The sequence below is a fragment of the Lynx canadensis genome, chromosome E1 (genome assembly GCF_007474595.2).
Source record: "Lynx canadensis isolate LIC74 chromosome E1, mLynCan4.pri.v2, whole genome shotgun sequence".
Classification (NCBI taxonomy): Eukaryota; Metazoa; Chordata; class Mammalia; order Carnivora; family Felidae; genus Lynx; species Lynx canadensis.
The window spans coordinates 45778227-45791151 of NC_044316.2; the positions used below are offsets into that span (position 1 = coordinate 45778227).

Consider the following 12925-nt stretch of genomic DNA (forward strand, 5'->3'; position numbering starts at 1 on the left):
AGCACTGAGGCCAAAAGGTGCTGAGCAGAGGTGGGGACTCACGGCTTTTGGGGGACGAAACTAAGGAACCATTCCCTGAAATCCTCTGTGGTCCAAAAGCAATCTCGTGGAAGCTCACCCAACATCTGAGGCCACTACACATCAAAGCTGCTTCTCAAATGCTAGAGGGAGAGGTTGGTTCCCCAGGGTTGGATTGGTAAATCCATATGGCCCCTTACCCTTCTTTGCCAATTTCTCCAACCTTCAGGGCTTCAACAAGAGGCTCTTTCCCCAGTTTGGTCAAATTCATTTTGGTCTCGAGAGTCATCAGAAAGGACCCATTGTAGGACATTCCCAAATCGATCCAGAGTCCTGCAGAAAGGGCAAAAAACAGAAGGTTTTTCCCCCCAGGAAAACAGGACTATCAATGACAGTATAAAAATTTATATCACATTGATGGGGTGCCTGGGTGGCTCAGTCGGTTAAGCATCCAACTTCGGCTCAGGTCATGATCTCACGGTCCATGAGTTCGAGCCCTGCGTCAGGCTCTGTGCTGACAGCTCAGAGCCTGGAGCCTGCTTTGGATTCTGTGTCTCCCTCTCTCTCTGCCCCTCCCCTGGCTCATGCTCTGTCTCTCTCTGTCTCAAAAATAAATAAAACATTAAAAAAAGTTAAAAAAAATTTATATCACATTGAAAGTCTATAGATTTGTATCGCCTGTACTACACTGCATACAAGGGAAGGGGAGGTCACACGAAGAAAAGCTCCTGGAAATGGTTCAAGCGTTTGTCAGCTTGCCAACATGTGAATATCCATTACGACGGTCACAGTGACCTTAGCGAACCTGTCAGCATTGGAAGGATCCAGTCCTCTGGGTTCTTCTCACATTTAGTAAGAAAATACACTCCCAACAGGAGATGACTTGACCCAGGGCAAAGCCAGGAGAAAGTCTGCTGATTCCCAGCCAGTTATGAGGCAGAAGAGAGGGGCTATTCTTTTTTTTTTTTTTTATGTTTATTTATTTTTGAGAGAGAGAGAGAGAGAGAGAGAGAGAGAGAGAGAGAGAGAGAGAGAATCCAAAGCAGGCTCTAGGCTCTGAGCTGTCAGCAAAAAGCCCAACACGGGGCTCGAACCCATGAACTGTGAGATCATGAGCTGAGCCGAAGTTGGACACTTAGTCGACTGAGCCACCCAGGCACCCCAAAGCTGGGCTATTCTTTAAAGACACATGTGAGAACCACTGTCTTGAAATTATCTCATGTTGGTGGGACAGTGGAGCACAGAAAATGCTCCAGATTGAGCTCAGTATGATAAAGATAGGGACAAAAACTTTTAGCACCCTTTTCTCTCTGGAAATTGCCTAGTAATGGAAATAAAATAATTAATGTTCAAGCCCCAGAATTATCCAGATAAAGTGGGGTAACCACTTTGTACCCTGGTTTAAAATACCAGTGTCAATGAGATCATATCTAAGTTTTGTGGAATGTCACTGGGATGGCCTACCAACAGAAGTGGTCACTGACCAGAAGTCTAAAATGCAAACAGGGATCATCTCATGACCTTCTACACCAGGATTCTGTGATTTGGCAATAGAACATGCCAGGCTGTGATTTTTCAGCTCAGGATTCTGTAACACTTCATGGACTTTCAATCAAAATGTGATCCTTCATGTGGGTGTTTAAATGTTAATAAACTTTATAGATCCTCATTAGACACATGACAACATCTGAAAGGAAGCAGGAAACTAATCTAAAACCATTGTTCACACACAGCAGCATTTTCAAGCAATTACAGTAAATAACTTATCCCCTATTTGGCCACCATTTCAGATAAAAGCTTTGCTTAACCTCAAGAAGCACTAATGGTATAATTCTTCACTAAAGGCAGAATAATTTCCATTTTGTTTTCAACAAATTCTTTTCATCATAATTGGAGGTAATTATTTTCCATGAATGACATTAAGTGATATGCAGATCAACTGTGACTGTCTTGTTTGTCGCAACTCACAAAACTGCATTATTTCTTGCTTATGTTAAGCAGTTAAAAATCATCAATTAGCTTGCTCTTCAAAGGTACTGTTACTGGAAACAAAGGGTACGTCTGCTTTTATAAAGACATTTAGTCAGAATCACTTCGAGGAGAAGGGAATAGGGCAAAAGGCTAGATATTAATAGGTTTTCAACTCAATATAGATAGAATATCAATAAAGAAGATATTTATCGCTGTATAATACCTCCACTTTTTTTTTTTTTAACTTGAGAATCGATAGGAGTCAAACTACCTGGCTGCTGTATATATTCAGAAATAACTTCTTCTGAAAACCCTGGTCAGGCTTCCAATAAATATTAATAGTATATAGTGCCTCTGAAGACGGTCATGTTAAAGGCATCACAATTTTACTTCTTATAAAGTAGGTTTTGTTTGTTCCTTTAAATGAGGAGGTGTGACTATAGCTTAGTGCACTGCTGGCTTATGCCCCAATAACTGGGACATTCAGCCCAGTGATGTGTGGTCCAGAGCCCCCTCTGCTAGGAGCTGGGGTGGGGAAGGCAGAGGGAAGGCGCACATGGAGCCCTGGCATGTGGACTGGGGCTTGAGTTCCACTGGAACTTTCTAGACCTCTGTTTACGGGCTTCCTAATGTGCACAAGGGGGCTGCGCTGCCTCTTCAGGGGAGGGCTATGTCCATCCCAGCTGGGGCTCTTCCCTCTCTCTGCCATCGCCAGCCCACTTTGCGACTTCCATGACTCTTTGCTCCAGCCTAGGTTCCCGCTGTTGCCATGGCAGACGGGGACCAGCCCAGAGAAAGCCACGGGGCCAATGGGGCACTAGGGAGGCAGAGAGTCCTGTCTGGACTGGGGAGAGCACGGAGCATGGACATCTATCTGATGGAGCCTCTGCCTGAGGAGCAGGGTCTGTTTTCGTATCACTGTGTATGCCCCAACAGGCCCACCCACAGGGCCATGTTCAGCCCTGGTTCTCAGGGAGAATATGAAGGAGTCAAGATTGGCCTGAGAACTTTTAAAACCAGATATAAACTGCAGCCATTCCAACAGATTACTTTAATATGACATGCTTGCATTTAGATGAGGGGAAGACTATTTTAGCATTAGGTGCAAAGAAAAATCTTCTTCTGTGACAATGATTCAGCAAGCCAAAAAGCATCCTGAAAAGCCTGGAGCTCACACAACCTAGAGCTGAGACCACACGGTTACATAATGGGTGAGTCAGGATGCTCCTGCCAGTATGAGTGAAAGATGAAATGAACAGTTACTAGAAAGGCTGTCTTCTCGGTGCGGACAATCTGCGTCAACAATGTAAGGATGGGAACACGCCCTGCTCCGTGACCGGGGTCTCAATGCTCACCAAGCTGAACATGACTAGCCCGGATGAATGTAGGTGCAGAGAGCTCTTTCTTTTGTGCTCTGGACAAACGTTAAGACCCTTTCGCGAGGCATTTCATTTAAAATGTTCCTCTCTACCAAAGCATAAGAGACTCTTAAAAACTGAGAACAGGGGCGCCTGGGTGGCGCAGTCGGTTAAGCGTCCGACTTCAGCCAGGTCACGATCTCGCGGTCCGTGAGTTCGAGCCCCGCGTCAGGCTCTGGGCTGATGGCTCAGAGCCTGGAGCCTGTTTCCGATTCTGTGTCTCCCTCTCTCTCTGCCCCTCCCCCATTCATGCTCTGTCTCTCTGTCCCAAAAATAAATAAACGTTGAAAAAAAAAATTTAAAAAAACAAAACAAAACAAAAAAAAAAAACAAAAAACTGAGAACAAACTGAGGGTTGATGGGGGGTGGGAGGGAGGGGAGGGTGGGTGATGGGCATTGAGGAGGGCACCTGTTGGGATGAGCACTGGGTGTTGTATGGAAACCAATTTGACAATAAATTTCATATATTGAAAAAAATAATAAGATAAAATAAAATAAAATGCTGCTCTCTATAACCGCCTGCTCTAGCACTCGAGGACAAAAACCAAACGTTGAGCCGGACAATTTTGAAGCCTTTAAACAGGAGTATGGCAATCAGTGTACAGAGAGGTTCTCCAGAAAGGCCACGAAAACAAAGGGTCTCCTATTAGCTTGCTTGGGCCACTATAACAAACGGCCATAAACTGGGTTGGCTTAACGACAGATATTTATTTCTCACCGTCCTGGAGGCTGGAAGTCCAAGATCAAGGTGCTGGCCAATTCAGTTCCTAGTGAGTTCCCAGTGAGAGCTCTCTTCCTGGCTCGCAGAAGGCCACCTTCTCACTGTGTCTTCACACGGCAGACAGAGACAGCAAGCTAGCTGGCTGGTCTCTTCTCATAAGGGCACCGATGCCATCATGAGGACCCTTCCCCCTCAGGACCTCATCTAAACCTGGTCACCTCCCCAAAGCGCCACCTCCAAATATCAGTACATTGCAGGTTAGGGCTTCAACATTTGAATTTGGAGGGGGACGGGACAGGGGACACAAACATTCAGTCTGTAACAGATCTCCCCCACGTAAGCGGTCCTCATGTGAAGAGTAGTAGCTGATGACTAACAAGTCCCTGTACCATTGGTACGTGATGTGGCAACATGGGGAACAAAACGGACAATGACGACTTCAGTCGGTTTTCATGCCAGCACCTGTGAGGAGTTCCAATGGCTGTTTTTCCACTCTCCAGCTTCATGAGGGAAGGATCAGTCACCATTGCCACTGCTCAGAAGGAGACTGCTGACCTGCTCCACCGAAAATGTTCCTTGAGCTCTCAGTGCAAGATGTCAGAGCTGAAGCCACTGAGATGAATCCCTGCCCTCAGGCACCTTATGCCTGAAGACAGATAAAGACGGCCTAAGGCCACCTGGTGCAGACTGGCACGCCTTAGTGTCACCAGAGACAACTAGAATACAGGTCCTTTGGCCTTCTCCTGATATTCTATTTGACAGACGCCATGGATACAGGAACAGTCTCACTGGGGCCACATAAATCTAGTAATTTCTCTCGGCAGCTCACGGTTTCGCCACTGTTAAAGTAACTAAAAGGCATCAGTCTCACTGAAGTAGGTTCAACAGGGCACCCGTTCCTTCGGCGGGGTTAGAAGAACCGAAAGCCGCGCTCACCTGAACTTGGCCCTTGTGTCATCTGCTCCTCTGTTTCCTGCTGATTTTAACTGTTACTGGTTGGTTTCCACTTTGAGAATCAACATTTGGCATCCAAAGAACAAACTTCTTAAAATGGAACATTTAATAATATATTACTAAGAACAGACGTCGGAGTTACAGGTTCTGAGAAAAGCACACCAGGGACTGTCTTGTTCCTGATGCCATACTGCTCACTCAAATACCACAGAAAACCAGCATTCCTTGTATCTGGGTGTGTCTTTTAGGACTGATGCCGCTCTGTCTACCTGTAATTGTTCTCGGAAACTGCTCCGCCTCTCAAGATTGATCGAATCAGTCTCCTCTCTTCCATCCCAACCAAATTCCACAAAATGGTATTTTTCTCCCGTTCCACGAAAAAGTAATTTTTCTTTCTGCCGCATGATCCGGTCAGAGAGTGTGGGCCCATTCCTGTCAGTGCTGAGCCCCACAGTCTGGCCCTGTCACTGTGCTCAACTCTGGGCTGCTGTTTTCCTGTATCTTCTTCTTCTTCTTAACTTATTTTGAGAGAGTGAGAGTGTGCACGAGTGCGTGCGGGGAAGTGGCAGAGAGAAAGGTGGGGGTGGGGGGGAGGGAGAATTCCAAGCAGGCTCTGCACTGTCAGTCGAACAGGGGCTTGAACTCACAAATCGTGAGAACACAACCGGAGCTGAAATCGAGTCGGACGCTTAACCGACTGAGCCACCCAGGCGCACCTCTCCTCTTGGTTCTTTTTTTTTTTTTTTTTTAAACATTTTATTTATTTTTGAGACAGGGAGAGACAGAGCATGAACAGGGGAGGGTCAGAGAGAGGGAGACACAGAATCTGAAACAGGCTCCGGGCTCTGATCTGTCAGCACAGAGCCCGATGCGGGGCTCGAACTCACAGACCGCGAGATCATGACTTGAGCCGAAGTCAGCCGCCCAACCGACTGAGCCACCCAGGCGCCCCTCTCCTCTAGGTTCTTAACAAGGGCGTAGTGGAAGGAATGGGCAGGTCACAGACCGGCTCTGGTTCCAGTTTTCTGCAATACTCAGTGGCAAAGTAACTTCGGTCCCAGCACCTGATAAAGGCACCAGGCACTAAAGGTCAAGGTCCGGAAGGCAAGTCGTAGATGGCAGATACCACCGGTCATGACCAAAGGCATTTCTGAAAACAGACAAGGTTTCTGTTCCTGTGGGACACGGTACTCTTGCCACAGAATCCAACACCTTCTGTCAAAGCTTGGGCTGTTATTTGGGAATCTTGAAATAGATGGCACTCTGTCTGTGGTGGACGCTCAGTGCCTATTTGTAGGTTTAAATACATGCAGCCAAAGTCCTGAAGACCAAATGAATTTGTGAGCCTGAGGGGTCAGAGCCCACATCCTCGGTTCATCCTGACATTGACTGACATGCCGGTAGGCGCTGCTCTGACCCTCCAGGGCATCTGACTGCCATGCGGCCTGAAGGAAGAAAGGAGACCCACGTGTGACCCTCAGTCAGAGGTGCGTGTGGAGTGTGCAGGGGTCAGAGATGAAGCAGCAGGTGCACAGCCAGTTTCCAAGGGACAAGTCTTCCCCTCTTCCAGCCACCTGCAATGATGGGGAGCGAAGACGCCCCTGGGGAAGGTGGTCGTTCAACTGGCTGTGTGTCCTGGGACTCAGACAGGCCGATGGTGGCCGACATGTGATTTCATTCAGAGGAACTACAGACATTGCTCCTTTTAGTGGCAAGGCCACGACAGCCGAGGATGGCCTTTTTCTTTCCGTTTATTCCTGTAAAATGGGTCAACTGGGCACCATAGCCACCTACACTCTAAACTCTCCCAGAGCAGCAGCAGCGAAGGCACCACTATCAATGGTAAAAATAATAGCCTGCACTTACCGCACTCCCTTGGCATCACGCCTTCCAGGTACCTTCCATGCAATAACTCACTGAGTGCTAGACCAGCCTAGCCCATCAAGTCACAGTCTCCCCACTTCAGAGAGGGGTTAGCAAGGTTTATGGAAACTGCTCAAGGACAAGGAGCTGTGAATCCCACAGCCCGGCCCCAGAGTTGTGCTCAGAACCACCGTTCATCGCTCATCCTGAGGACGGAGTGATCCAGTCAGCCTTGGCCCAAGTATCTGCACCCCCACCCCCCAGCCATTGTCTCCGACAAGCAAGTTAGGAAACAAAAAAGGGGAAAAAAAAGGGTGTGTGGGGGATTCCCCCAGAAGGTGCCCCATCTTTAGGGCTGTGGAAGCCTTCTTCATTGGGCTTGTATTTCCCCGGAAGGTGAGCTCTGCTTTCCAGAGTCCATTTTAGCCAGTCACTCTTGATTTTCATTTCCTTCAAAGTAAAGTTTCCCTTAGAGCAATGGAATCCAAAACAGCACATTTCCTTTACGTTTATGTCTGTTGTACCATCACAAGCATCCTTTGCAGACTTGGGAAAACCTAATTTGATCAAACTTTTAAAACCCACAGGCTTTATGTCTTTTATCATTCCTTTCTTTCATAACATTTCCTTCCTTATTACATAAGCAGGCAGATGTCTAAAGCTTGCCCTGAAAGGAGTTAAGTGAGCCTCGAATGGATTAAAAACTGGCAAAGCTTTGATCTGGGTAGTGAAATGTCTTGCTCCAGAGGAAGAGGAAAGAGGCTTAGGCATTTGGTGAATTTCACTCAAAGCCTGACCAAGCTGCCCTGGGAAGCAGCAGAGTTCAAAGCTACGGGGACACTCCTTAGATACAGCAAAGCCCAGCTGTGGCCCTGCTTCTTTCTTGCTGGAAATTTCTATTAGTTCAACAAAGGACAGAGATAACAGACTGCTAACACATTAGGAAATGCAGCACGTACACGTATTATTTACTTTCTTTAAGCCTGAGGTGTATGTTAGCTGATCATTTACCAGCCTGTTACTAGTCAATTCCTCACAAAGCCAAGAGCAAAGGGGAGCCCAGAGCCCACCAGAGCCAGAGGAAGACAGGCAGGCAGCCCTCATACACCGATGAGGTGGAGATCCTAGCTAGGTGCTCAACATATAAATAATGTACCTTTAAAATTTTCACATGTAGTTAAAAGAACTCTAGCTACACCGTTGTTTGCAAATTATCTTTTCTAGAGTTACCCTTTGTGAACCATAAATTAACCAAACCCAGGAACACTCAGATTTACCAAAGTGTAGACATGATCAAGGGGTTACAGGTGATCTTAACATGCAGGTATTAGGTGGACTTTTGGACTTGTAAATAACACTCTGGTCTATCTCTGAAATCCATGTAATACTAAAAACATGGAAATATGGGCTCACTGTAGGCTGAAATATTGCTAAAGAGATCATCAGAGCTGCAATAATTGTAGGGCTAGAAAAAAATCTCTTTGTATTCACATCAAATGTATACAACACTGAAAATGATTTCATTAAACTATTCAAGAGCCATCTGATACAGCTATACAGAGACAAAAATAGATGCTATAAATTTACCAAACATTTACTTCAAAACAGATATCACCCTCGGAAAGTTGTAATTATTTTCTCTCCACCTTGTTCCTGTGCCTTTGAGGAATAATGTCAATCTGGTTTAGGTGGAAAGAGGTGCATCTGGAAAGGAATACTACATAAAAGAAGTCGAACACTTCCACGATGGAGAGATTTTCCCGGCCTGTTCATGGACTATTCTCGCCTACCTGGCTTGCGCCTCTGATTTCCCCCCATTCCTGTGTACTAAATTTTCCATCACGGTTCTTTTATTTTTTTTTAATTTTTTAAACTTTTATTTATTTATTTATTTATTTATTTTATTTTTAAAAATTTTTTTTCAACGTTTTTATTTATTTTTGGGACAGAGAGAGACAGAGCATGAACGGGGGAGGGGCAGAGAGAGAGGGAGACACAGAATCGGAAACAGGCTCCAGGCTCCGAGCCATCCGCCCAGAGCCTGACGCGGGGCTCGAACTCACCACGGACCGCAAGATCGTGACCTGGCTGAAGTCGGACGCTTAACCGACTGCGCCACCCAGGCGCCCCTAAACTTTTATTTTTTTTAATGTTTATTTATTTTTGAGTAAGAAAGATAGAGTGCAAGTGGGGGAGGGGCAGAGAGCGAGGGAAACACAGAATGTGAAGCAGGCTCCAGGCTCTAAGCTGTCAGCACAGAGCTGGATGCGGAGCTCGAACTCATGAGCCGTGAGATCATGACTTGAGCTGAAGTCAAGTCTGATGCTCAACAACTGAGCCACCCAGGCACTCCTCCATCATGGTTCTTTTAAAACCACGTGACACAAAATACACACAAGTCTTTATGTCCATTTTTTTTTTTTTAAGTAGGCTCCACACCCAGTGCAGAGCCCAACATGGGGCCCAAATCCACAACCGTGAGATCAAGGCCCAAGCCGAGATCAAGAGGCAGACGCTCAAATGACTAAGCCACCCAGGTGCCCCTTTTACATCATAATTTTATTTAAACTCTATACATCCTAATCAGTTCTTTCTGCCCCAACTCACAAGAGTAGGTGTAAATAAGGTGTCAGGAGCATGTCTTAAAAATCAAATCTGAGCACCCTCCCCCAGCAGAGAGAGATACTCTCAAAATATTGCTGACAACACGTCTTCATTTTTTCAAATACTTACTGAGCGCCTACTAGGCGTGGGAAGGAACATCAAGATGCGAAACATGAAGGTCAAAGAATCTGCAACCTAGAAGCTGGGGCAACGCAAAGGTGCGAATGCATATGAAGAATGGCAGCACCTGGTAAGGGATGAAGGCTGGGGCAGGTGCACGTTGGGGGCGAGCAGGGCTGAAAGCCCTAGCAAGGGCTGCAGCCATCCAGGGCAGGGGCTATTTTCTAAATCACACAAATGCCCAGGCCCCACCAACTGGTACATGGGCATGTTTGGGCTGGGTGAGGACCTTCAAGGATCTGAGAGACTAGAAGAATTAGGATCTATTCCCTATCGGCTGAAAGCTGTGACTGTTAAGAACAAAAGACAATTGACATGAGACAGATGCTTAAAAAGGCCCCAAACCCCCTCTATACACAAAGCTTTGGTATTCAATCTGCTGTGATGGAGACATTTTAAGACATTTTAACACCCGTACAAATGGGCGATTCTCTGCTAGAGGCAATTAAGAGTTACCTTGGTGATCAACATAAGGCTTGAAGGCCTGAAGGATTTTTGGCACAGCCACCCCCATGTCAAGTTCCGTCAGAGTTAGTTCATTCATAAAGTAGGGGAGCTGGAGGAAAGAAGTAAACAATGAATGAGACGTTAGTTACCCGGTCAATGTTAGAATTCAACATACTCTCAGAAGGAACGACGGTCAAGGTTTTGGGGACACATTCATCTAATCAAAATTTATGGAGCACGTACCACATACTAGGCATCATCCTACAGAGAGACCTGTGGACGAGTCAGGCGAGGTCCTTGCTCTCGTGGGGTTTATGTTGGAGAGGTGGAAACAGATAAAGAAGTAGACAAATAAATAACCTGAGAGAGTGATTAGTGTTACAGAGAAAGTAAGGCAAGTAGTGGGATAGAGGGAGCTGGGGTGTGGGTGGGAGGTGGCTATTTTGGCCAAGGAAGTCAGCGAAGGCTTCTGTGAAGAGTGCTGTCTGGCTAGAGACCTGACTGAGGAGAAGGCGTCAGCCATGTTGATCAGGTCACTAGAGTTGGCTACAGTGTGGGAAAGTGGACCTCTCTTAGACTACTAACTGCTCCAACGTTTCTGATAGGCAAATTCATGGTGTTTATTAAAATCCTTGGGAAAAAAAAAATCACATCCCTTGAACCAGTGCTTGACATTTTCCTTTTGCCTACCCTGGATTCGAGTTCCTCACTCTACCCCGAGAGACTGGTCTGTGCAAACCACATCAATGGGCTACCCTGCCCTCTGGCTTCTGGCTGGGCTTGACCCATGGGATACACCAATGGGCAGGGAAGAAGGGAGGTACATGGGGAAGAGTATTGTCAGGGATTTGTCTCCTCCCTCTGTTGAAGGCCACCACTCCTGTCAGACAGGCAACACAGCCATGCTGCCCAAGGCCTGGTAGTTGCTCCTTGCTTTTGCCCCTACAGGGAGCTGCCAGCCCTGGGTCCTGCCCTGTCCCTTTTGGTTTTCCTACACTGGCCCACACATTATAAATCTTCCCCTTAATCAACTCTCCTCTCAGGTTACTCCCCTTGAGTGTGCTGTTTCTTGCTGGGACTCCAACTAATATAGCATCAGTCGGAATTTGCTCTAAAGAAAATAATCTGAGTACTCATATGCTTAGAAATTCCTACTTTGCCTGAAGATGACAGAATTAACCCATCCATGTTTCTTTCACCTGAATTGCATGTGTAAGACATGCAATATACTGAAATTAGAGAGGTTATGATGGCTGTGATGGACAAAATGTGACTAGAGACAGTACTCAAACGTGCATGTGAATTAATTGGTGGTTGCTGTATTTGGAAAACCTTTTTCCAAGGCATCAGTGTCATGTGGCAGTTGGCCTCCCTGTCAGCCTACAGAATGCTACTTGGCCAAGAATGTAGCTAAATTCTCGCACCCTTGCCCCAGACTGTTTTGTCTATTATCAGCACTCTAATACCCAGTGAGTCAGGGGCACGCTGGGTTTCTGTGGGAACAGCAGTCCGACACTGACCAAGGGGAGTGAATGCAGAAAGGGTCTGAGTTCCCAGACTCCTGTCCAACGTCCCAGTCCTCCTATCCTGTGCCCTGCAGTTCCCCGCAAGGGCAGAGGAGAGACCTAAGACAAGGGAAGGGCTGTGGGACTGGGGACTGAGAAAGACTCGGTAGGGCTGAGCTGGGCTCTAATCACCAGTAAGCAGAACGGGGAGGGACTCAGCAGACCTGGCTTCCTACTTATTCACCAGAGTGCCCAACTCCAAGATTCTAGAACATCTCTAAGCACCCTCCCCCTCCAAATCACAACTGATCTGAATCAAAACTCTCAGGTCCAGGCCCTAGCCTGGTCAGCCTCCTTCGTACTCTGTAGGGGAAGGCAAGGAAAAGTCACTCCTTCTGCTCTTTTCAACCAGAAACTCTCTTCTTCCCACCCAAAGGCACCACCGTGAGGTAAGAACCCACTGCATGTTCTTTACCCTCCCGAGTAAACCCAGCTGGACATCCAGGTGTATGGAACATTCTCAGGTTGGTGGGGGAGAACGCTGGAAGTTGTCTGCGGTAACAACATTTGCTGACCGGGGGCACAAGAGGCCCATGATGACTGAGGCCCCATGGCGGTGTTGGGAGGGGCCGGCTGGGGCCAAGAATGTACTTGCTTGTTGGGGCAGAAAGTCAGCTTGCTTTAAACCATCACTGGGCACCAGATACACACACAGGGCTGCTCTTTCACAACATGAGTCACTCTCACATGGGAGGGTGACAAACTGAGACTGCAGGGCAAGGACATCAAAGAGTTCTCCACATGTCAGGCCTTCAGGGGAAAGCAGGAGACAGGGGAGATCTTTGTCACAGCAGACAGCTGTGCGGGCTCTTGTACTGGCCGTTAACCAACACTGGCTACCAGGTTTAGTTCTTCCCGGGATATCTGGACACTGGTGATAGTAAGACTTCTCTTGGCAAGGGTGGTAGGAGGTTCAGAATTTGAGTAATATCCTACTTCTGCTTATTCCATCACATCCAGGGTGTCCTCTGGTCTGCAGGGGGGCAGTCAGGGCTAGCAGCTGGGGTCAAGGTGGAGCTGCTGAGGCTGGCAATGGAGGGGGCACAGTCCCTGCCTCTGAACTGCTGGTACTACTGAATCTAGGCCACTTTTCTCCATCCTAACCTTCTAGCGCTTCTGACCTCACAACACAAAAGGCAGCTTTAAGTCTGTAAACTGAAAAAGCCCGTGACCAGCAGGGGGAG

General features: G+C 47.1%; 1 protein-coding gene across 6 annotated transcripts in view; it reads right to left on the reverse strand.

Moving 5' to 3' along the window:
* TEX2 (testis expressed 2) overlaps window positions 1-12925 on the reverse strand; it is a 106075-nt gene that overhangs the window by 13215 nt on the left and 79935 nt on the right. For all 6 annotated transcript variants that reach the window (XM_030295940.1, XM_030295937.1, XM_030295936.1 and 3 more), the window contains 2 exons: window positions 10186-10285; window positions 219-351 (listed from right to left, as the gene is read on the reverse strand). In XM_030295940.1, the coding sequence (XP_030151800.1) occupies window positions 219-351; window positions 10186-10285 (233 nt within the window). The remainder of the gene's footprint in view (window positions 1-218; window positions 352-10185; window positions 10286-12925) is intronic.